Source organism: Salarias fasciatus, chromosome 12 (assembly GCF_902148845.1).
Source record: "Salarias fasciatus chromosome 12, fSalaFa1.1, whole genome shotgun sequence".
In the NCBI taxonomy this organism is placed as follows: domain Eukaryota; kingdom Metazoa; phylum Chordata; class Actinopteri; order Blenniiformes; family Blenniidae; genus Salarias; species Salarias fasciatus.
Window position 1 is genome coordinate 30651909 of NC_043756.1, and position 24766 is coordinate 30676674.

General features: G+C 46.1%; 1 protein-coding gene and 1 long non-coding RNA gene across 2 annotated transcripts; one reads left to right on the forward strand and one right to left on the reverse strand.

Annotated features, from left to right (window-relative positions):
- Nucleotides 1-153: 153 nt before the first annotated feature.
- LOC115397698 (uncharacterized) lies at nt 154-2476 on the forward strand. The gene is made up of 2 exons (XR_003932531.1): nt 154-1412; nt 1465-2476. It is a non-coding gene; the product is annotated as an uncharacterized LOC115397698 (long non-coding RNA).
- On the reverse strand, nt 2300-19304 carry LOC115397695 (FK506-binding protein 15-like). The gene is given in 30 exon segments (XM_030104137.1): nt 2300-3401; nt 4246-4342; nt 4714-5098; nt 5189-5475; nt 5685-5792; nt 6284-6400; nt 6580-6660; nt 6777-7085; nt 7230-7366; nt 8034-8205; nt 10240-10342; nt 10520-10614; nt 10684-10782; nt 10850-10965; nt 11060-11150; nt 11227-11315; nt 11399-11486; nt 11718-11834; nt 11934-11982; nt 12353-12540; nt 12884-12991; nt 12993-13028; nt 13229-13297; nt 13370-13519; nt 13586-13684; nt 13773-13847; nt 13935-14004; nt 14141-14219; nt 14303-14406; nt 19145-19304. Coding segments are annotated over 28 exon segments (3387 nt in total). The 5' UTR covers nt 19195-19304; the 3' UTR covers nt 2300-3401; nt 4246-4342; nt 4714-4797.
- Nucleotides 19305-24766: the final 5462 nt, after the last annotated feature.

The window sequence follows — 24766 nt, forward strand, 5'->3', positions numbered from 1 at the left end:
AAAAGTAACAAAACAACAACAGAAGAAGTCTGAACCGCAGCAGAAGTCAAGACCGTGTTTCCACTTCGTGTCAGTATCTGCTGATTAAAGACTGTTGAATCTGAAGCTTTTATTTCACGTGAAAGAATATATTGTTCGGGAAGGGGGGGGGGGGGCAAACTGAACAGAAGCCCCAAGGCTTCCGGGAAGCAAACGCGTCACTTTATGTGAGTAGCACTGCAGTCCTTTCAGTTCGTTTACAAGTCGGCCTCAAATATCTTGAGTTTTATGGTACACCGGCCTCCGCCCGGCTGCGGCTGCCTCTCCGCCCGGCTGCGCCTGCGCCCGGCTGCGGCTGCCTCTCCGCCCGGCTGCGTCTCCGCCCGGCTGCGGCTGCGTCTCCGCCCGGCTGCGTTCTGATCGCCTGCTTGAAGTTCAGCGTTCCGCTCCTGCGCTAACGAGGAGGCGAGCGTCGGGCCGAGTTGACACCCTCTGGAAAGGGAGATTTCGCGACAGTAAACTCAAGCTGCAACCTTTTTTTGTGTTTCGTTTCTGTCCGGCGAGTCGGGGTCACATCGGGGTCGGACGGAGCCAAAGAACCAGTTTCTTAGTATTTTTTTCTTTCGTTCTTTGCGTAAATAAACGTCGGCGTGAATCCGGGAGTCGGGGCTCAGGGAGGAAACTGAAGCTCTGCTGAAGCGCATTCAAGCCATAAGCGGTCGGTCGGCACGTTGCCCCTCTGGCCACGCCCACCCTGCGATGTCGCAGCGTGACGCCTCGGCATCAGCGCAGCCAAGTGGACCGTCCAGCCTCGGCGGGTCGAACAGATCAGCCCTGTGCAGCGAGACTCGGCGTTGATGCGCCGATATCAGACAACCTGACGCCGGCCACGCTTCACTCTCTGATCCTCTGAAGTTCTCTGGACGGAGAAACTCTTGCTTGGTTTTTCGTTCGACAGTCCGAGACCAAATACTGGAGATGTGAAAGTAGCCGACTGGTCTGAGTGGGAGCTGTGGTGATGTGTAAACTTGAAATAGACCTTCAGAAGGAAATCAGCTCTGAACCTTCCTCTGATCAGTTTTCAGATGAAATGTTTTGCTCCTTCTTATCGGAGAAAAGGGACTTGATGAGGAAAGAGAACTGGAGCTTTGGGATTTTTCTGTTTGTATTTTATGTTTGAGGTTTAGCTTAACTAACCACATTTTTGGAATTGGAAGAACAGTTAAAGTAAATCTGGACTAACAGCCCAGTCCTGTGACCATGAGGTCAAAGGTCAAGCCCTCCATAAGTCGAAGTTTTGAGATAAAATGTAAAAACGACGGATTATATTTTGGACCTTTAGTCTTTTTGTTTCACATTTTCATTTTTGTTTCTCTCTTTCCAACGACGCATTTCTTTCTTCAAAGTTGGTCGTAATATTTTCATATCATTTTGTCCTTTTTGCTCCCCAGCATCATTACACTCACATTGGAGTGTTGACTCCAGTGTCTGCTGATTTATGCATAATGTTTCCTTATTCCCGACATTTCCCTGTTTCGTTATTTGGATTTTTTTCCTTCTTATTCTCGACCTTATCTCAAAATTTCAACTTCCCCTAAACCGCAGCCTTCAGACTTCCTCCTCGCTCCTCGACGCTCCTCCGTGTCCGACCCCCTCAGTCAGCCGAGACATGAAACTCTTTGTGTTGTTTACATCCAGAGATTGAAGTGAAGACGCTTCGCAGGTGAAAGAGGCCGTTTGGCGTCTGTCACACCAGGATTAAATGCACTCGCTTCTACAGCCGTTGGGATTGAACTTGTAATCCGAGGTGCCTGCCGGGACTCGACTTGCCTCCTGTAGATAGTCTGTTTTTTGTTTTGTTTTTGTTTTTCTTTGGGGTGGGGGTTCAGTCCAAACAACGAGGGGCGCTGGAAACCTTACTGGGAGTAGTTGTATTTAAAAAAAAAAAAAAAGAAAAAAAAGAAGAAAACAAAAACCTGGAGAAAAAAACTAAAAAGAAACCAAGCTTCTGCAGAGTTCTTTGTGCAACCTGTCTGTTTGTGCCTTTTTTGATAGTCTTGATATCCAAGATTTGATGTGCAGCTTTCGTTTAGTCGGGAATCCGTTGTAATCGCACTATAACGCTCTTAAAAATCGAACACAATCAAGTCTGGGAGGGGGGGCGGTGGGGGTATTCCTTACATTTCGAACATGTAAATTTTAAAGAGATTTGTTGCCACATTTGTGTGATTTGTGACTGTACTGAAAAGATGAAAAAGCAAACATTTGTATTTTATGCGTTATATTTTTGATTTTTTTTTTTTTTTTTCCCCCTTGAGCCTTTTTTTCTCTTTGGATGTTTTTGTGCAGATATTTTTATTGTAAGATGAATGTTACGTTTCTATCAGACACTAATCTTGTTTGAGTTGTCTCCAGTGGAACTACTTCACTCTGTATGTTTTGATCAGTATAAACCTTTAATTGTGTAGTTAACATTTCAGTAAGAAGAAGAAAAAATAAAGATCCTTGGTTGTATTTTAATGGTTTCCGTTTGACCTGCCATAAAAAAAAAAAAGTTTGAAATAATCGGTCAGTTCGACCCTGCGGTCGTGTGAAGGATTTGACTTGAATGAAGCATTTGTTATTAAACACTGACTGCTACAATGAAAAATCGGTTGTTTTTTTTTTTTAATGTTTTTTCTTTGAGCTTCTGCCATGACATTTAAATAGACATCCATTAAAACACTGTACCTTCATCAGTACGTTTCAAGTCTTCTGTAAACCCCAAAGTGTGATTCACTCATGTCCATTACCTCGTTACTGGCCATATAAACTGGAGTCTGTTCATTTCTACATGTAGGATAACTCCAGACAAACCCTCCACTCTATTACAGCAGAGACAGGGCCGGTGTTTCGAACAGGTTAGTTTCCATGTCACCTGGTGTCCTACTCAGATAAACCACCATTCAAGAAAGTGAAAGCCACATTTTCGATTTCCTTTATTTTCTGCAGTAAATTTCGGGTTAGCAAAACAGTGGAAAAAGTCTTAAAGCTGCAAGCTACTCGTTAAAAACGTGGCTGGGTTCCGGTTCGACCCGGCAGGCGGGGCGAACTCCAGCAGACTGTCACCTGCTACACACAGCCAGCAGGAATTCAACTCGTCACCCCTCCACAGGATTCGACCGGTCTGTGAATTACAGGTCATTTTCCCCGACGCTTCTACTGGGAGGCCGGCCTGGCGACACGGTTCGATTCCCGGCTCCGAGGCCCCGTGCGCTTTGCCGCTCCAATGGGACGGATCAACCCGCGAAGCGCCTCGTTTAAAAAAAAAAAAAAAAAAAAAAAACACCCATCCAGGGCGCGGGTCAGTTCAACCAGTCCAGATCGTCTTCGTCTTCATCATCGCCGAACAGCGGAGTGGGAGGAGGACGACCCTTCAGGCTCTGGTGGACACACAGCAACAACATCTGGGTCACACATTATAAACTCACATTATTTCACTTTCTATATGGATTTCACAGCATTTGTGGGATGAGCAGCAATGCTGAGGATGTTCAAAAACTTTTAATATATAATAAATATTTCTTTTTACTGCATTTTATAGATCTGACTTTGAGGAAAATTTGGTGATTTAGTGGAAAATAAAATCAACATTTTTAAGGATTCTTTCATAGTTTTTTTGTGAATAAGAAATGTGAATATTTAACGTTTTTAAAAACAGCTTTTCTTTTACGCCCCAAAAAGGACAAGTTTTTTTATAACATAATTTTAATATTTCTATAGCAATTTAGAAATCCAAATAATTTCATAACATTAAATAATTAGAAATGTGTGTTCAAGTCAACTTTAAATATACAGTTTTTTTTAAATATATTAAAGGAATATACTGACCTGAACAAAATATTCTTAATTTCTCTATAATATTAAGGATCTAACCAGCACAATGAATTGTTATGGAAAATAAACTAAAAATCACACTTTCCACATTTTATTACCTACATTTTTATTCATTTTAAAAACTGTTTTTTTTTTTTATATTCTAGAGGAAAGCTACAGATGACCTTTAAGCTCAGTTAATCTGTTTGTCTCTGAAGAAAATAATTTGAGATACTCTAGTATTTCTGTACTTCATTCACATGATTAAAATATTTACAAGCAGTTTCTGAACCTTCCAGGTTTTTTCTTTTTTTATTGCTTTTCACGGCTGATGGTTCGCTATCAGCCGCTCACGCCACACATGCAGGTTTCATCACACGAGGCAGCGGAGCTCTGCAGACTCTTCCTCACCATCTCGTCCTCCTCTTCCTCCTCGGCGGGGGCTGAGGGGGGCTTGGCCGGGCTGGCGTTCTGGAAAAACGTCTCCTCTCCGTTTTCCTCTGTCGGACTGAGACAGGAGATGAGGAGGAAACCCAAATTACATTTTATTATCCAGGAATGAGCAAAGCTGATTAAAAATCACTTCTTTTAATAAACTGACAGCAGATTAACCCTTCAGTAATCTGAAACTTGCTTCAGTGATCAAATAATGTGGAAACATCCACATTTCATTAGATAGTTTGTCAGAAAACCTGAGACAGTTCATATATTGCATTATTTTTTCTTAAAATTTCAACAATTTACTTATTTTTGTGAATCCTAATATTGGAAAAAATACAGTAAAACTTCCAGAAACCATGCCATCCCTCTGCTTTATACCTCTGACGGCCGGTTTTGGCCCACAGGCCTGATGTTTGACACCAGCCTCCACCAGCTCACCTGCTGTGCTGGTCTGCGCTCCTCTGGGCGGTGCTGGGAGGAGGAGGAGGGTTGGCTGGAGGCCCGAAGGCTTTCTGAGGAGCTTCAGGAGTTTCTTCTGCATGCTCCGCCCCTCCTCTCCTCCCTCCTCTCCTCCCTCCTCTCCGACTCCGTCTCCCGTCCATCCTCAGGCCGGTAACCTTCATGTGCGTCCTGCGCCGACTTGCTAGCGTCCCCTTCCTGTGCAGGAGCCGAGTGTTGGACCTCCTGCTGGATCTCTGCTGGTTCTGCTTCGGTCTCCGGAGGCTGGAGTTCAGCTGCTGGATCAGGATCAGGATCAGGACCAGGACCCACAGGCTGTGGAGCCTCCGTCAGGTGTGGCGTCTTCAGCTCAGCTTCTGTCTGCTCCTCCTCCTCCTCTTTCTTCCTCGGTGGTGCTTCCTCCTCCTCCTCCTCCTCCTCCTCCTCCTCTTTCTTCCTCGGTGGTGCTTCCTCCTCCTCCTCCTCCTGATCCTCCTCTTTCTTCCTCGGTGGTGCTTCCTCCTCCTCCTCTTTCTTCCTCTGCGGTGCTTCCTCCTCCTCTCCCTCCTGATCCTCCCTGACTTGCTGAGATTCATTCCTACGTACGTCTTCCTCTGCTTCCGTTTCTCTCTCTCCATTCAGATGAGGTTTCTCCTCCTTTTCTTTCACTTGCTCACTTGATTCCTCCTCCTCCTCCTCCTCCTCCTCTCTGGGTGGAACAGCAGGTCTGTCGGCGCCGCTGAGAAGCTGCAGAGTTACATTCTGAAGAGAAGAAATCCAGTATGACCCGAGGCCGCTACAGTGAAGACGTGTTGTCTAAATGTGACAATATACACACTGATTAAGGGGCCCGAGTACAGATCCCTGCGGAACACCACATACTTATCGAAGATATACTCAATAATGTCAATACAGATATTGGTCAATTCTAGATATGAGTGGCCGTAGCAAAGTGTAAAATACACACTTACCTTGATGGTACCGACAATCACTGCGAGCACGGCCTGTCCACTGTACGTCTCCCCGAGCTCAAACTCCCCCCGCAGAGAGTGAAACACTCCGTTCATCACACGCTTCACCTGCGACACACACACACACACAGACCGATGTTTCCATCTTTAAACTGTCAATCTTGCCCAGTATCCTTATTCAGATTCCATTCAGTTATTTACAATATTACAGTTATATCTGACTTATATGAAAATCATTATTGTATGTGGATTATAGTAAATCGACGCCGAGTTGAGTTGAGTAGTTTTTGCATGTTCAGACCACCAGAGGGCGAACAAAACATACAGAAACTCCTATGCCTTTTAAAAATTGGCAAGAAAGCTTCCAAAAGTAGGCAGTGTGTAATGCCACTTTACATTTTACTGTGTTTTCTGAATGAAAATTAAAAATCAGAGGCAGGCAGAGCAGAAGACGGCGTGAAATAATCAAGTTTTTAAATGTAAATCTTTGACTACGCTGTTTCGGCCCGGGGGCCTGATGTCTGACAACACAGCAGAGTTGTGTCTAAACGTCAGGGCAGTCGTTCCTCGGGGACCAGTCTCTCTCTGGACCTCCTCACCTCTGCTGCCGTGTCTCCAGAGCTCGTCCCCGTGTCCTCCCCCCTCCTCTGCAGCTCCGACACCCGTCTCTCCAGCTCCTCCCTCTCAGCCGCCGCCTGCTGCTCCAGGGTGGAGTACTGACACAGGGAAACAGCCCATCGTATTCACTTCTTGATAAACTCAACATTTCAAGGCACTTTTACACACTGTGACTATAGAAACCCTTCAAGTTTCGACGGAGTCGGACCCGAAGCGTCTTCAGTTTCTCTGAGCCCCGTTAAAGCTCGGAAAGGTTAAACGTTGACTAAATGTTTACTTTCTCCTGGAGGACTCGCAGCTCTTCGCTCTGATTCCCTCTCAGCTCGTCTGAATCTCGACTCTGTTTCAGAGCTGTGAACTGAGAACAAAGACAGAAATGAGACGAACTCACAGGTTCAGGTAGAAAAATCCAAAAATCAGACCAGCAGAGAGCTCAGACAAGTGAGGAATGCACCGCCGTTCCTCCTGCAGCACCTTCTCCTGCAGCTGCCTGAGCTGCTCCTGCAGAGCGTCCCGCTGCTCGCTCAGCTCCGCCGTCTCTCTGCGGTGTCGCTGTTCGGCCGCCGCCGCCGCCTGCTGGCTCCTCGCCCTCCACTCCTCCTCCAGCTCGGCCTGCAGCTGGCCCAGCTGCTCGGACGCCGCCTGGTCGCTGCTGGTCCGCGCCCGGCGCAGCTGAGCGCGCACGGCGTCCAGCTCCTGCTGGCTGCTCCGGCGCAGCTCCTCCACCTCCTCGTCCCGGCGCCGACGCTCCGCCTGCCACTTGCTCTTCCTCTCTGACAGAGTCTGGAGAACGCGCCGCGGTAAAGATTTCATACACCAAGAAGGTCAGCAGGAGGCATCATTTGTTCCGAGCTCTCGTCAGTGACAACCTGCAGAATGAGTTGGGCCGATGTGAAATGAGGGGAAAGCGGGGCAGTGTGGACTCACTCGCTCCAGACTCTCTTTATCGGCCCTCAGGTCCTGCAGCTCCTCCTCCAGGCCGCTCGCTCTCAGCTCCAGCTCTTTGCGTTTCTGCCTCTCCGAGCGGTGCTGAGTCTGAGTCCTCTCTGTCGCCTCCTTCAGCTCTGAAACGGTCGAATTCGGTTCACACGGACAAACGCAGTTTCACCATTTAGCTTCATGGAAGGGCAAACCGTTCCAGTTAACTGCTGCAGAATTAGCCGTTCAGGGTCCTATTTTTCAGAATTGGCTGATAAACTTACGTGAAGTGTTTGTTCACTTGACAGGTTTGAGTTTGGAGCATTTAATCCTCTTGAATATTAATCACTTTATTTATGAATGCATCCGTTTATAAGTTCCATCAATAAACACTTTAGAGTGGGATATCAATGTCTCTGTGCACCAAATAAGTCCTCTCTCTTTTTGGACAAAATTCTAACTAATTTTAAGTGTCTCTGGGTTTTTTCCCCTCATTCATTCACGTTGTTAAAGCAGTTTTCTTTTTGTTTTCTTGCTTTTTGCACTTCTGATTTCTGCTGTGTAAGCAGGTAAGTTCAGTATAATCAGCTATCAACACAACGTGGAGCAGTGCTGCTTTTCTGATTGGCTTATTATGTGATATTCAACAATGAATTAGCAATATATCACGGATTACTACTGAATCGTTTGGATGAGGAGAAAGTATCTCATCATAAAGGTTTTGTTTGACTTGTGAGTCTGACAGCAGCCAACGCCTCGCTGTGTGTCAACCGGCCTGGACAGTAAAGCGCCGACAGACGGGCGGTCCCGGACCTTCCAGCTGCGCCTCCAGGGCGGCGACGTGCCGGCCGTGGCTCTCGCCGTCCTGCAGCGCCGAGCTCAGTTTGCTCTGCAGCTCGGCGGCCTTCTGCTGGTGGGCCGACGCCTCCAGCTGCACCTGGGAGAGGCGAGCGGCGGCCGAGGCCAGGTCCTCGCTGAGACGGACCTGAGGGGGGACCGGAGAGACGGGTGAGGCGGGACGAGGAGCAGAGACGGCAGTCTGGATGAGAGGAGGCCGAGCGGAGAGACCCTGTGGCGGCGGCAACAACGGTGATGGGAAGAGATGAAGAGCGACAGAAAGTAAAACGAAAAGTGCCGATGAGACGTGAAGACGACAATCCGACAGTGACACAGGTCAGATTGGGATCAAATAGCATTTCTGTCATTAATTTGTGTTCGCTAAACAGACACGATATAAAAACACTGAGTTCACCTTCGGTTTTTAACATGTGACAGCTCTCATTAAATTGCTTATAAACTGGAATATTTCACTTCATTGCTCTAAAATATCTTCAGACTTTATATTTTAGTGGCTTTTGAAGTAAGAGGAAGTCATTTGTATTACAGACACACACATTTCCTGTCCGTGTCGAAAACAGGGGGATCGAAAATAAGGCAGTGGGCCAGACAACGGCCGGAAGAGGCTCCAATGTGGACCGAGAAACCACCAAGCAGGTAGTAACGGTAGAAACCGGAATGAAAAGAGATTTTTTTAAGAGTAGCAAACAGCAACACTGAGCCTCGAGTTGAGATATCACTGATGCCAAACTAGCCTCAAAGTCAGGGCGAGTTAGTGAAAACACCCATAATGCAACAGCTCGAGGGAAGGTTTTCTTTTTTTTTCTTTTTTTTTTTAATAAATTTTATCCTATTTTTCCACCACAAAGTTTCATTAAAACTGACATCATGTACAGATTGTAGGCATTTTCCCTAAAAATGTTTTGGTTTTGAAAAAAATAAGGACATTTTTATCACAAATAGTGCCAGAGGGAAGAAGTTCAAAAGGTTAAAAAGGCCCTATTTTCCTGCTCCGGTCCACTCAAGACGATACTGGACCGTACATGGTTCCCTAAATAAAATACCTATCGAAGGAAAGAACAATATCTCGCTGAAGATATTTTCATTCATTATACCTTTTTCATAAACTACAATATTAGTGTTTGATAAAATGTATTAACTTTAAAGAAGTTGTCTATATCATATTTGAAATCTACTCCCTTGACTTGTATATTACCTCACAATGTATTTATATTAGATAATACTGAGTACCATCTTCACGGAATATTCATGTTTTATGTTGGGTATAAATTCTACTGCGTATCTTGTTCTATATTGTACACATACTAGATGATATTGTGTATATTTCCTTGAATTTCTATTTTATTTTTCATGCTCCACTTTGCTCTGAATTGTATTGTTTTTGATGCGCAGTGAGATTATGCTTCACATGGAAAAGTTGTGTTAATCTGAAGGGTTAGACTGTGGGAGAGGACTTCCTCCTGGTGGTGACGTTACCAGTTGACCCCAGTCTGGTGTTACTTTGCAGAGAAGACAGGCTCACCTGGCCGGAGCCCGGGTCCTGAAGGAGTGCATGCTGGGAAGAGAGAGCAGTAGGTGCTAGAGTTTCCCTCCGAGCAGCAGCAGCAAGCAGCAGAGAGCAAAGAGTGCGGCACGCCGACGCTAATCAGAGTTTAATCTTCCGTTTGTTTCGTTGAGCGAAGCGACAACAGAAACCAGAGAGTTAAAGCAGCTCCGAGAGAAGAGGCTTCAGTTTCAGTGTGTGGAAATGAAGATTTTCACTCATTTAAGGTTTGTTTTCAGCAAAGCTGCAATAAAAATAAGAAAGCTCGTTGTGTTCTAAAAGCTGAGGAATAACTTGACGGAGGGTTCTGGAACAGTGAGGCTGGGTCAGGATCAGCGCTGCAGGTCCTCTCCCATCCCACAGGGGGCGCTGCAGCTCCAACACTATTCCAAGTTTGATTCTGTCTAAACCTCATCTGTCCATACAATGTGTGTGTGATGGTGTGTACTCGTCATTAATGTTCACAGCGTGAACAAAGACGTGGTTTTGGAACTTTTCCCTCCATAACGCTTGGTTTTCATGAAGATTTCAACTTGTTTCAGCTGCTCCGGGGGTCGGTGGGGGGTCAAAGTGTCCTGCTGGAGTCCTCTAAGCCTGAATGAGTGTGTCCTCCCTCACCTTGTCCTGCTCGGCCTGCAGCAGCCGGGCCTGGCTGTGCTCGCTGGAGGACTTCAGGGAGTCGGTCCTCTGCTCCAGCAGCTGGTGGCTCTGCTCCATGTACCTGGAAACCCAGCGAACACCACGTCACCCCCACCCACACACAACCTACGGCTCTGCAGTTCAGAGAAGAGAACAAGCCTCCAAGGTGGAACACATTTCTAAATATGCGTACGATTCATGCTAACTCTCACCAACCGCACCACCAAGCTGGACTCCAGCTTCTTTCACACATTCTCACCTCTGGTTCTCGTTGATGAGATCTCCGATCTTTCGGTTCTGTTCCTCGATGCGAGAACTTTTCTCGAAGACCTCCTTTTTCAAACATTCATTCTCCTACAAAATAGGAACTTCTTTAAAAATCGGGTCTAAGAAAGCTGCCACGGGACGTTCTCTCTGGCGTACCTGGATAATTCTTTGGATGTTGTGCATGATCATGGAGGTCTCCATGGACATGTTGGACACGCCCATGGAGAGACTGCCCTGCCTCTGAAGGTCGTCCACCTGTTGAAACCCACACCGTCATTCCTCCGTCTGCTGTGGACCAAACTCTGGCTCAAAGGCCTCGTACCTTCGACACCAGCTGATCCACTTTATCCGCTACTTTCCCCACGGCGAGCCGGATCTCCGTGTTGTGCTGTCGGGCCTCGGTCATCAGGAAGGAGGTCACCTCCCCGGAGCCCGCCGCTGGAGGCCGGACACAGAAAAACAGGTGGAACTATAGGACTGTAGAGCATCTTCCTCCCACTGACCGTACTGTCAGCGTTTCTGGGAGTCTTACCCATGTAGGGGGCAGTCTGTGAGGGGTAGACCTGGCCGACCGGCTGCAGCTGAGATGGAGCCGCAGACTGTGTGTGTGTGTACGAGTAAGGCTGCGAGACAACACAAAACACAAGCAGATTATTTCTGCTCCGTGGTGAAAGTATCGCTGGAGGTGCGACGGCTCACCTGGAAGGCGTGGTGGCTGCTGCCCGGGGCGACAGACGACACCAGGGGCATTAAGGCAGAGACTGGTGTGGGGTGAGGGTGAGGGTGAGCTGCGGGATTTCACAACAAATGAGTTCATTTAAACTGACAGAGTGAATGAAAGAGGAGGAGGGAGGAGGAGGAGGAAGCTCACCGTGTGCAGCAGCTGGAGCAGCGGCAGCAGCGATCTGCACCGGAGACGAAGCCGCAGGACGGTCCTTCACTCGGCGGCTGCTGGAGTCCTGGAAACACACACACACACACCTTTATTTTCATCACATTATCTCAGTTCACTGCCAAACTACTGTAGAAATCTGATTAAAACTGTTCAATTCTCAGCAAAAACAATCATTATGAAGCAAATTCAAAGAAACAGGCAGAAGTCTGCAGTTCCAGACTCCGCCAGCTGTTCAGATCTGCTTTTATGTTTATGTTAAGTAGAAATAATCCCATCAGTCATGTGTTGGACGGACCTCCAGCTCAGAGTCGCTGGATTCAGGCTGTCCGGACACCCCCGTCAGGAAGGGCAGCATGGGCTGACCCATCTTTGCCATGCGAGAGATGAGCTTGGCTTTAGTGGTGTCTGGATTCTGACGGGAGGAGATTATAAAAGTTTCAGCGAAGCGGCTTTAAAGTGAAAGATGAGGATTATTAGAAGTGCATCTGAACGTGGGAGGGGAGGATCTTACACTGAGCTGCTCGTTCAGAGAGTTTGACTTTGAACGAAGAGGCGGGTCGCTGCAAGAAAGGGAGTTCGGGATCAGTGTGTGAAAGAGACAAGCACGTAAAAAAAAAGCAGTCTTTATCATAATCAGCTACTTCTTGATATGTCATAAATAGTTGTGAAATAAATTGAGTTATTTTTCAGATTATAGTGCATCATCTTCCTCCCACTAACATTTTCAAATACAAAAGACTGTCAAATAAACTCATCCCGCATTCGGGGCGCGTCTCATTCTGCAGCCAATTAAAATACTGGAATACTTTCTAAGCCCCGCCCACACAATGGATGACTCCAAAGTGTCAATCTTGTCTGGAACACGCCCCCCCCTCTGCTGTGAAGAGCTAGAAAATGACAGTCGCTCTGTTTTTAACTGTTTTCTCTCACCCCGGTCTGCCGGGGCCGGTGGCGGCAGCGGTGGCGGTGGTGGCGGCGGCGGCGGCGGCAGCCGGAGCCGGGGCCTCGGGGGTCAGGCTTTCCACGCTGGGCGCCGGAGAGGGAGCCGGAGAGGGGGCGGCAGAGTCTCTGGAGCTGGCGCTGGCTCGATCGGAGCCGCTGTCCCTGGAAAACTTCACCTAAGACGAGAAAATATAAACGCGCTCGTGAAGTCTGATCTCAAGAGGATTAAAAACAGTAAGTGGAGCACAGCGGCCTCTCAAGGCACCTGAGAACAGAGGGGGGAAAGCCGAGGGCTGAGACTGTTGAAATTAGCTTTACCTTCCCTGAAATCACTCTGACTGTAAATCCTGCATTAATTGAAGCAAAAGTGATGCTAACAGTGAAAAATTCACAAAAGAAACTGTCCAAAGAGAAGAGAGGTGAAAGAGTGGGTCAGAGTCCAGGGGATTCAGTCCTTCACCAACATTTCTTCTTTTGTTTCCCATCATACAAGTCGATCTTTTGTCTCGTGAGAGTTACCCGTCGGATCTCGGCCTCAAAGATCAGAGTGCTGTTGGACGGGACACGGCTGGGGACTCCTTTAGCGCCGTACGCCAGGCCGGGCGGGATGACGAGGAGACGGCGGCCCTGCCTTCTTCATCCCCAGCATGCCTTCCTCCCAGCCCTGAGCACACGGAGGAGGTCACTTCCTGTCAGGTTACACTGTTTTCTGGAGGAAAACCCATGCTGAATGACAAATAACAGGTTCGGATGAAATATCCACAGTAATTTCTGAGAGTTCGGTGTCAAATTACATCCGATGCTCAAACTGAGGCTAAAACCAAATAATGAAAATAAGGTTTTCTCTCCATACGCTGGACTCACTTTGATGACTTTCCCGGCTCCGATTTTCAGCCGCAGCAGTTTGTCTTTGTTCTGGTTGGTGTCAAACATCTGAAACGACACGAAGCCGTCAGTCAACCTTCCAGATTGAGAGACAACAGAGAGTGGCAGTGAGCGAGTGACCTGTCCGAAGGCCTGGTTCTGCAGGAGCCAGCCGGTGTAGACCACCTCCAGAGAGTCTCCGTGCTCCACGGCCGGACCCTCGCCCAGACTCAGGTCCTGGACCACCACGGCGTCCAGACAGGGGGCGCTGTTCGCTTTGGCCAAACACACCTGGAGGGAAAGGCGTATTGATCGTAGCATTTATCTGTGCGTTCTGGAGACTCTCCTGTTTCTCACCTCTTTGCAGAACTCGTACGCGGATTTGTCCGACTCAAACATCAGGGACCAGTTCTGCCTCTGGTCGTCGTAGAACGTGCAGTAATTGTTTAGCTGCACCTGCAGAACCGGAAGGTCAAGTGGTCACAAACACAGGTCTATATATCTTTTTCTTTTTAACTTACAAGAACAAATTCAGCCGTCTCACCGTGAAGACGAAGCCCGTGTGGATCTTGGCCGCCGTCACTTGCTTCTGCTGGCTCATGTAAAGGAGCAGTTTGTACTGCGGCAGAGAAACAAACGTGTTATTCAACATTACAGGGGTGGCAGTGATAATCTGAAAGGAGTGACCACTGAGCGGAGCTCCCACCTCTCTGGCGGCGTGGCTGCCCAGCACGGCTGCTCCCAGCTTCCCCTGCTTCACGTATTGTCCGTTAATGCTGCGCCAGACAACACAGCACAGAGGCTTAGCGCCGGCTGGAACGCCACTCAACACACACTTGTGACTTCTGTTAAACACTTGACAATACTCTTAAAGCCCTTTGAAGAAAAGCTGGATCAACAGCTTGAACTCACTATCTGAAGGCCTGAACCGCCGTGGCGAGTAACACTGCCGGGGCTCCCGGGGGAGGAGCTGCTTTCTGATTGGCCGGAGCTGCAACAATAAGAGAGTCGCCGTCGGAACAAGCCGTGGACGCTGGACGGGGCTGAGGACGTCTCTGTCTGTGGGCTTCCTACCTGGGTTGGACGTCTTGCGGGGCTGTTTGGGGGCCGTGTACTGGAAGGACTCGTTCCCCCCGCTGGCCTCTTGGTCCAACCCGAACAGGGACGCCAGTTTGGCCCTGAAGGTTCAAAAGGTCATCGATCAATACACAATATGTAGATTTAACCGCGCCTGTGTGGCATGAAATCTTTAATCTGACTGTGCCATCAGCTTGGCTTCGTTCCACCGTCAACGGACAGAAAGTCCCGGTTATGAGAAAAGCTGCTCATCTTCACCTCAGACGTTACTGCAGCTCTTAAAGCTGCTGTAGGCAGGATTCCGCATCTCCGCCATCTTGCTCAGGTTTACCTCAGCAAGATGGCGATTTGACCCATCTGAGATGGCGATTTGAAACCCAGCACAGCCAATCCGGTCCGGTTTTCTCTGACATCACGCCCTTACGCAAGTTAAGCCCCTCCCACAAGAACGTGCGACGAACGCCCCTCGACCAATCACGGTTAGAGCCTCAGGGGCTCTTCTGATTGGTCAAAGATACCTGGAGCTGTGGAGATTCCTTTTCTGCTCAGAACAGAGACAGATGGAAACACTGCGCCCTCGCGGTAGTGCAGTTATGCTACACTCCTAAAGGATTATCAATGGATACTCTAACATTTAATCCAAAGAAAACACAGAAAAATTAGCATTGACTAGCAAAATCCTGCCTAAAGCACCTTTAATCAACCCTGGTTAAAAAGTTAACAATCAATCAGCTTCAGGAGTGTCGGTTGCACAAACCACATAAAGCAAAACTTTATCAGCTGCATAATCACAGGGCTTTAAACAGACGTACAGCGCCCTCCGGTGGTCACATTAATAATGACAGCAGCAATGTAGGCATTCCAATACTGAACTAAAGCTGGTTTATTCTTACTTTCTATGCTAAGATTTCCAGGAATAATACAGATTTTCATATTTGAGATGCTTGAAATCACAAATATATTAAGTTTTTGTACAAACACGAAAGAAAAGTTTGTCACTCACATTAGCTACACAACATGTGAGTCAAACCCATTTTAGTTCAGGAGTCACATACTGTTCATTATCATCTTGAATGGGCCGGATCGATAAAATATTGGCATAATTAACCTTTAAATTTAAACTTTAAAGCTTTTCTAAGTTTTAGAAGACAGTGTATACATGATGAAATATTGATTTTTTTTTTCCCACTAATTCATTTACTTTTTAAAAACTCCAAACCACAAACATTTGTCAAAAGAAAAACCCTCCAACATTTTATCATCACCCACAAACATCAGCAACTCCATTGATCAGAACAGGACGAACAGTAACTACTTCATTATGAATGACTGTATGAATACTCATATCACAGGCGCTATGATCACATTCATGACTCCTTTTGTCACTATTCTACAAATTTCTGCAAGAAACAGTAACACCGTGGCCCCTCAGTAACATCTCCCACAAGCTAAACCACTCCTAAGATGTGATACTGAGAAGCCAAAGACTCCAGTGATTGGTTATTTTAGCACAAATAAATGGCTGGCTGATAGCTGGAATCTGCAGTATAACAGAAGAACCAGGAAGTCCTTCCACATTTACTCACATCTGAAGAAACTAATAAACTGTAAGATTGGCAAAAAAATAAAAAATAAAAATAAAAATCCATCTGAACACTTCACAAGTTAGAAACACTAAATAAACCTCATTTCTGTTAAGAAAAACTTTTGTGACTTTTTCAGTATTTAACATTATTTATGTTGCTAAAAAGATCAGACTTCTTAACATTTCTGCAAAAAAAAAGGACAAAGAAAAAAAAAAGCTGAAACCAAACAAGGAATCATTGACAAAACTGAGAAAGTGTCAGAGCTACATATTTTGAAAGCTATAAACAACAAGCTTCTGTGATGCTTTCAGAATTCAGCACCGATAGAGGAACTAAACCGAAGCATCATCTTTGAAAAGCAACCGAGTTACGCAAAAACACTCAGCTTTGTATACTGAACATCCTCAGCACTACTCTGTCAAACATTTCTGCAGAAAACTTCATATCCTTTGAAAATGTGGTTGAAAATCAAATCTCTTTCCCTGAGAGGCTACAAACTGATCTGTTTTTGCATCAATGCAGTTTAAAGTATTGTGACGGCAGGATGGAGCAGCTGCTCACTGACCCCTGGAACTCCTTCCACCGGTAGTCGCTGGAGTCTCCCAGGACGGACATGTTGAAGGCCCTGAGGCCCTCATCTCCCACGGCGAGGAACGCAGGACAGGACGGGCAGTCTGCCGGCATGTGGGCCTTAAGAGGAGAGAAAATCCTTCAAGCTCGCATCTCCCAGTGAGCCGGGGGGAAAAAAAAAATCGCCCCCTGAACCGTGGCGGCGGACTCAGCAGAGAGAGAAACGCGAGCCGAGAGCAGCAGCTTCACTTCGCTCCTCTAACCGGCAGCATGTGAGAGGAATTATCCTCCATCACACGGCTCCTCCCTCCGTCACCCGGGAGCCTGGCGGCTCGTGCACGGACCGTGAAGCTCAGCTGGTGGAGTTGGTTGTCTCTCAATCAGTTTGACCCCCCCTGAAGTGCCCTTGAGCAACAACACTGCACCCTAAATTGTTCCCAATGGATGGACTCAGCTTTTCAAACCCCAAATACCTGCACAGCTCATCTCAACAGTGGAGTTTGAGCTGTTGGTTGTATCCGGGACATTCCACACCCGGGCTGTGAGGCACCGTGACCACGATGACACGAAACATGACGCAAATCCCACGTCAGGCTACGTCGGCCTGTCTTCTCTTATTCCTCATGAAGTGGCTCCGAGCTGAGTGGCTCCAATACACCAGTTAAATCAATTTCCCCGCAGAGTCCCGGAGACGTCATTCATGGCTACAGGCATGTGATCACTCATCAGACATGGGAAAAAAGAAAAAGATCCAGAGTAACCCATAAATAACTCACTCATCTGTTACATCCACCACTTCGACATCAAAGTTATCCATTTTGTTGCTGTTTCACTTTCCTTTTTTTCCCCACATATTTTACAGGGATCATCGACACAGACAGCTTCATCTACTGAAGTTTTTTTGTTTGTGCTTCTATTTAAGTTTCACGGCCAAAAATAACTGAATGTCAAACAATGCGATCAGAAACACAAAGGAAATAAAAGTCAGCCACCAAAACTTTTGACACAGAAAGACCAAAACGAAACGCAGATGACTGAAAATAGGTTAAGATGTTAAAATACAACAGAGAATTGGACTTAAAATAAACATTAAACTCAAAATCGAATAAAAAATACTAACATATAACCTAAAGCATCAAGTTGAAAATTACTAAGACCAAAATGAGAAACAAAATGAACAACAATCATATAACAGCCAAAATAAACAAAAATGAGAAGAAATTTAAACAAGTTTTCCTCAAAAGTATAAAAAAAAAAACATCACAACAAAAAACATCAAAAACAAGAAAAACAAGAAAAAATACACATGAATGATGTGAATGAAATGCCAGTTATTTGACAATTCTGCTAAACAACTGAAACTGGTGAAAAATCATACTTGTGCAACAACAACAAATAGTGAGAAAAAATAACACAAACTGGTGTAAATAAGTTAAATACTAACAATAATCCAAACAAAACCACTTAAAAGAAGCTAAATATGACCAAACATTTATCATAAATGCAAAAGAACTACAAAATTAGAAAATTTAAAAATTAAATGGAGAGAAACATGGAAACAAAAAATAACCACAAAACTGTTGATGATGAACTTAATCTAACACAAGGTGTTTTCTTCAGTTTGGTTTGGGAACCACAGTATAAATAGATCAAATAATATGAACAGAGAGACACATATCAACCGCAAAAACTCAACAAAAACAAATGAATGACACAAACGTATCCAAAATCATGAACCAAATCATGATTCACTGTCTAAATCTGAACTTTGACCTTGTTGATTTTCGAGAGACAGCAAGACCGATTTGTGGCACTGCTGTGATTTTCTCTCTGGTTCGCAATTTATTCCTATTTGATTTATTTAACTCTAATGAGACTCAACTTGAACTGAAAATAAAGAAAAACTTCCTTTTCAGCATTGATGTGAGCTTTACCACTTACTGATGGCAACTAAATGTCATTAAATCTCAGACTTCGAGTCTTTTTCTTTCAAGCTGGACCTTAAAACTTCCAAAAACAAGATAATTTAAGAAAACTGAATGAACAACTACAACTTAACCCCAAAACTCCTCACAAAACATGTAAAACTACTGAATATAAACATGAAAATACCAAAATGGGACACAACGCCAACATAAATAACAAATCGCAAATACACAGAGATAAGGAAAAAGTCACAAAGGCAGATAAACTTCCTGACCTTTTCCAGTTCATTTCAGTGAACGTGACCTTTGCTTCCACGGTCTGCTTTACAGCTCGGCAATTTAAGATTATTTAAAGATTTTTCTAGCCTCTAAAAGTACATTTCTCAAAAATCTCGAATTTAATAAACACCGAGGGCCACTTGTTAGTTCGGCAGGGATAAAATTCCGATCAGGACCTTTATTTGAGTGAAATCTGGAGGGTTTTTAATACTTCCTGTCAGATTTGGTGACAATATTTGCAGATTTGAGACCCATTCATAAAACTTATCCTGAAATATGATATCATATCTGAGCCGAATCAAAGAGAAACACCGAAACACTGAGACTCGGTCGGTCAAGATGAGTTTGATAAACACACCGTTGCAATAAATTCATATTTTGAGAAGAGATTTGTCCAAAACTCAAGAAGAGCTAAGAAAGCTAAATGCTAGTTAGCTCGCAGGCTGACTCGCGCTAGCTTCATAAACTGTGACACTCACCCTCCTGTAGGAGATAGAAAGTCTCCGTCTTCATCGTCCCCGCCGAACATGTTTGGAAACTCAAGCTCTGATCCTATTAATTCAGATAAAGGCGGACTAGAGTGGGATATTTTTTACATGACTGCTGCGTCGCTTCCTCATCATGGAGACATCAGCTGACTGTCCACATGACCCGAAGGCGAAACCAGGAGGGACCACCAGGGGGAGCCAGAGACCATGAAGGGACTTCTTCTTCTTCTTCTTCTTCTTCTTCTTCTTCTTCTTCTTCTTCTTCTTCTTCTTCTTCTTCTTCTTCTTCTTCCTTAGCTGTTGTACGGCAGACGCGGACTATAAAAGCGCGTTACCGCCACCCTCCTGATGTATGAATGAATGAACTCTCACAGTTATGGCTCACAAATGTAACAATAAAATTTGCAGCATGCAAGCTACAGGAAAAAACAAACAAATAACTAGATTCTCTTCATTAATCCCGTCCTCCTAAGATATTTAAATAAATACTTAACAACTGCATGATCTGATGACTTGTCTAAAATGTCCTTCACTCTGAAGATCACATTCCTGTCCTCAACCTTGCTTTTAAAAACTCTTCTCTCTCTTTCAAAGGTTCTGCATCTGATCAGAGTGTGTGTTATGGTTTCTGCTTCATGACACTCATCACATTCTCCAGAGTTGTGTTTCCCCATCAACTGCAGCGTTGCGTTCAGACCGGTCTGTCCTATACCTATACCTATAACATATTCCAATTCATCACCCTTCCCCAAAACTCTACAGGGAATTCCTTCTCTGATAAACGTGGCACCCCCACCCCCACCACCATTTAACCATTTAGAACAAAGTTTAGGTGTGGCTGCAACCAAGTCTCAACTCTACGTATAATATCAGGTTTAGTTTCTCTTTCAAACACAAATCTTTTAAACTCCTGGCCATTAGCCAACAGGCTTCTTGCATTTCACTGTAAAAAATAAATGTTTTAGGTCCTTGCTTGAGAAGATGACGCAGACCGCTGTGACGACTGTGCTCATTAACGACTTCTCTGTCATTTCTCTGAACTGAAGTTCCTCATACACTGTCTCCCATGTGATATCTTTAATTCCCAGGTATCTCGCAGCACTCTTAAAGGTGCTGTAGGCAGGATTTTGCTAGTCAATGCTAATTTTTCTGTGTTTTCTTTGGATTAAATGTTAGAGTATCCATTGATAATCCTTTAGGTGTGTAGCATAACTGCACTACCGCGAGGGCGCAGCGTTTCCATCTGTCTCTGTTCTGAGCTGAAAAGGAATCTTGACAGCTCCAGGTATCTTTGACCAATCAGAAGAGCCCCTGAGGCTCTAACCGTGATTGGTCGAGGGGCATTCGTCACATGTTCTTGTGGGAGGGGCTTAACTTGCGTAAGGGCGTGATGTCAGAGAAAACAGGACAGGATTGGCTGTGCTGGGCTTCAAATCGCCATCTTAGATGGGTAAACCTAAGCAAGATGGCGGAGATGCTGAATCCTGCCTACAGCACCTTTAACAACAACAGCAGTTTTCTCTGATCCATCCTTTGCTTGGAAAGTACCGTTAATAACTTCAACCATGAAGTATAAAAAAATCCTCCTTCTTGACAACCAATGAGTCTGCATCTACTGCCAGGCTTTGCACAGCTCCTGGTCCATGTTTCAACTTAGGCTCAACTCTCACTTGCTTCGCTGCCTCAGCATAAGATAACTTCCCCTCTACTCTGATCTACTCTGCTGAATTTCAGCTGCCCTCTTTCGAGCCTCGCAATCTCTGTGGCCCACACTGTGTGCACCACCACGATTCACACACTTCTCCTGCACTCCTGTTCCACATGTACCATGCATGCTCTCCTCCACAGCGCCCACACGTTAGATTCCCTTTACAGTAGGCTGCAATGTGTCCAAACTTCTGGCATTTAACGCATCGTAAAGTCGGTGGCACATGTAACCTCACACTATAGTTTAAGTACCCAACAGTGACAAACGTAGGGAGCACCTCTTCTTGAAACTCCACTAACACTGATTAACTGTCCAACTTTACCCTTGTCTCCAAGTTTGAAGTCGCCTCAGTCCAATCACCCGTCCACCACGTATGTTCTCCTTCATCTTTCCAAGATCGTCATTCAAAGGGACTCCATAAATCACTCCCCTACAGACCTCTCCTACTCTCATTCTTCTTTTGACAGCCAAAACTTCTTTTTTACACACACTGCTCAATCTTAATGCTTTCTCTTGCTGGACTTCATCTTTGCCCACAATCATCAAATCGCCATCTGTGTGGACTGTCGCACTCTCCACCTCACCAACTTAATCATGCAAAAATTCCATTAATGCCACTGGCCCTACAGTCCTAATATCATGTCCTTCCCTAAACTTGTCAAGCATCTTAAGACCTTCCTGATCCGCTCTCCTCTGCAAAACTCTCTCCCTCCCTTGCATGTCACCTGAATCACTACCTTGACTCAACACTCACTTCCTTTGGGATTTAACGCCCTCACTATCGCTCTCATCCATACTATCCTCACCCCAAGTCCCCCCCGACCCTGCCATAAGGTGATTGTTCACACACTCAATTAGGATTACTGGTGACTTTAGGAAAAAGAAACAGCTTTAAGGAAAACACTCGTCTCACAGCTCGCAACTCACGTAGACGCCAAACCCTCAGTCAATTCGCTTCAGCCCCATGATGGAACACCAGACAGACAGCCCAATAATATGTGTCTGCAGCATGGTCTGCAGTGCCCAGCTCCAAAATCCAAATGTGGATGAGGAGTGGGCGGGGCTGGTTTACGAGGCTAGGTCTGTTGGGACCGCACCGTGAGAAGCGCTCTTCAGCGCTCCCTATCGAGCTGTTGAATTATCGTTGAGCAGCCGGAGACCGCGCCGTCCGGACCGCTCCGTGCCTCACACCGCCTCCTGTGGCGCCGAGGTCTGCTGGAGGAGGTGGCCAAAGCGGCTGTGGCCAAAGTGGGAAAAACGAGCTGAGCTAGTGATTATGATCAAATTAAATAAATACAGTGACTACACCTTTAACCATGTTTGCTTTGAAGAAGTTCACTCAAAGAGTGAATGTAGACAGACACTTCAGTGCCATTCTTCTGTATTGCAAAAGAAAAGAACATTTTATGTCATTAAAAAACACTTTTATCATTCAGTTGCTTGTGATAGATTGTTTGGGATTAAATACGTGGAGGAAGTTGCTCCTCAGCTTGAGAAGCCACAGCCTTCTCCTGGTCGTCTTCCACCTCAAAAAAATCCCCAGCAGCTGCATCTGGAAAACAGTAACGAACAATAAGCACACGTTTCCAACACACCTGTATGCACTGACTGAGCTCACCAGAGGTGAAGATCTGTCTGCGGGCTCCAGACTGTGACGGAGGGGGGCAACGAGGCTCTGCAGCTGTTGTTTTAGTTTGATATATTGCATATACTGTAATGATTTTAAAGTTTGCAAATCACCACAGTACTTACAGGGTTCGGATGGAGACAGAATCTTTGGTGTCTGCTGTGAAGCTGACAAATGGCTCCCTCATGCCGGGAGGCCTTTCACAGGTGGCCCGCTCTGAGTGGCTGCAGGTGGAGGTGGAGCAGTGATGGTGGCAGTGGTAACAGCGGCTGGAGCAGCGGGTACAGCAGCGGTGGGCAGACACAGCGGCACTGGTGGTGGGCGCGAGGGCTGGAGCTGAGGCCCGCCTCTTCAGCACGTAGGCCTTAAGCAGGGCCACGTCGGTGTGCGGCCTGGCGTTTGCCCTCTTCAGGGAGGAGATGAGAGCCTTGGGTCCTCAGACACCTCCTTCATTGACTTTCTTTGGTCCTCTGGGCCTCCTGCAGCACGACCTGCTTCTTTTGGTACACCCCCACAGCCTCCCCCACCTCTCTGATCTGGGAGGTGTACCTGAAGAACAGGTGCTTGTTGGCCGACAGCGGGCTGTCCCTCTCCTCTTCCCCCATAATGCCGCTGACCAAAAACACTGCGTAGCCCAGTGAGTTCTCCAGCAGCCACCGGAACCTCTGGCCCTGGTGTTTTCCAAACTGGATCTTGCAGTTTGCAATAGATCATGTATGAATACATGATCTAACAGAAAACGAGCATAAACAATTACCAATCAGTATTCAATTAACTCAAGGAAACATGAAGGAAATCCTTATTCACTATGCATTCACTGCAGCCCCGGAGCAGTATTATGTAATTATAATAATATTATCAGTATTGAATAGTCATATAATGCTACAAAATATTTTCATTTTTATTTATATTGTACCAACCACACTGTCTTGACAGCAGCAAGTCTGCATTTATCATTAATATGACATTTTATAATGCCATGTTTATCTTCTGAATGAGAAAAATGAATCGACTGAATGATTCATTTTGATGGAAACTAAGTACTGGTCACAAGAAAACACTTTAAATCTCCAGAAAACGATTTCTTTACGCTGTAATAAGCAGCAGCACAGTTGTATATTGTCCAGTTTTAAAATATTCATTAATTTCCACATCAACGTTGTGTAAATAAATAGATAAATTGGATTAATGGCGGTGACGAGCTGTTAAACATTACACTTCAGCTCCACTCTTGTCCTCATAACAGCTGGTTCTACTTCGTGTGGTGCTTAGCCCACCTACGGGCTCCAGTATCGGTGCTCCCCTCTGGCGCCAGCCCGTCACTGAGATAAGTCCGAAACCGATGCGCCAATCCCCGTCGTGCGCTGGCAAACTGCCACGCCCCTCACCAAGGGAATATAACCAGCGCCCGCGCGCTAATCTTCCTTCTTCTTTCTCAACCTTATGAGACTTACGAAGCCTTTACTATATCGTCAAGATGCAAGAATCCAAGATGGACAAGCCGGCCCGCGAAGAGTCGCCACCGGGCCACTCATACAGAGCTTCAACCAGTCGATAGCTTTGGCAAATCCATATTCATCTTCCCCTGAGTTTGACCTTTACACTCTGACCCCTGGTTAAATGGGCCACTTGTCGTTTTCTCACATCATGTCATCTGATTCTCTTCCCATCCATTTCTGCCTCCGTGTTTCGAGTTCTGTGAGACGTCCCCCTTTTTATTGAACTGTCTGCTGTTCGCCTTTTGCTTTGTGTTTTTGTCAGTGTTAGTTTTGCTTGCATGTCTGTCCTTGTTGTCTGAAATGCATATTTCTGCAGGGAGAGTTCAGGCACAGTGGCTGTTTGGACATAGATCCCTCACAGCCAGGGAGCAGAGGGGTCAGCAGAAAGTCCACATGAGGCTGACACCGTGTTCTGAAGCCAAGCAAAGCAAACAGACAGCGCTCTGTGGACCCAGGAGGTGTGTCCTGTTCCCTCCTGTTGCATGCTGGATGTTAGAAGTGCAGGAGCTGATCCGCTCGGACGGGAAGGACGTGGGTTCGTGCAGTGAAGACAGCGGATCGGCTCGCTCCGATGGAGAACCACGGCGCTCACTACTCGCTTCGTCTGAAGAGGAGGGGCACGGTGTCCATGCCGGGTGGCACTCCGTCCTCCAGAGGATGTCTCAGGTCAGGACACCAGCTCTGCAGCGGGCGAATGTTTCTAATAGCATCAGTGGCAAGAGTCCACTCAGTGGAAACAATCCAAGTTACTGCTCTTCTGCTTATCGGGTGAAATTATG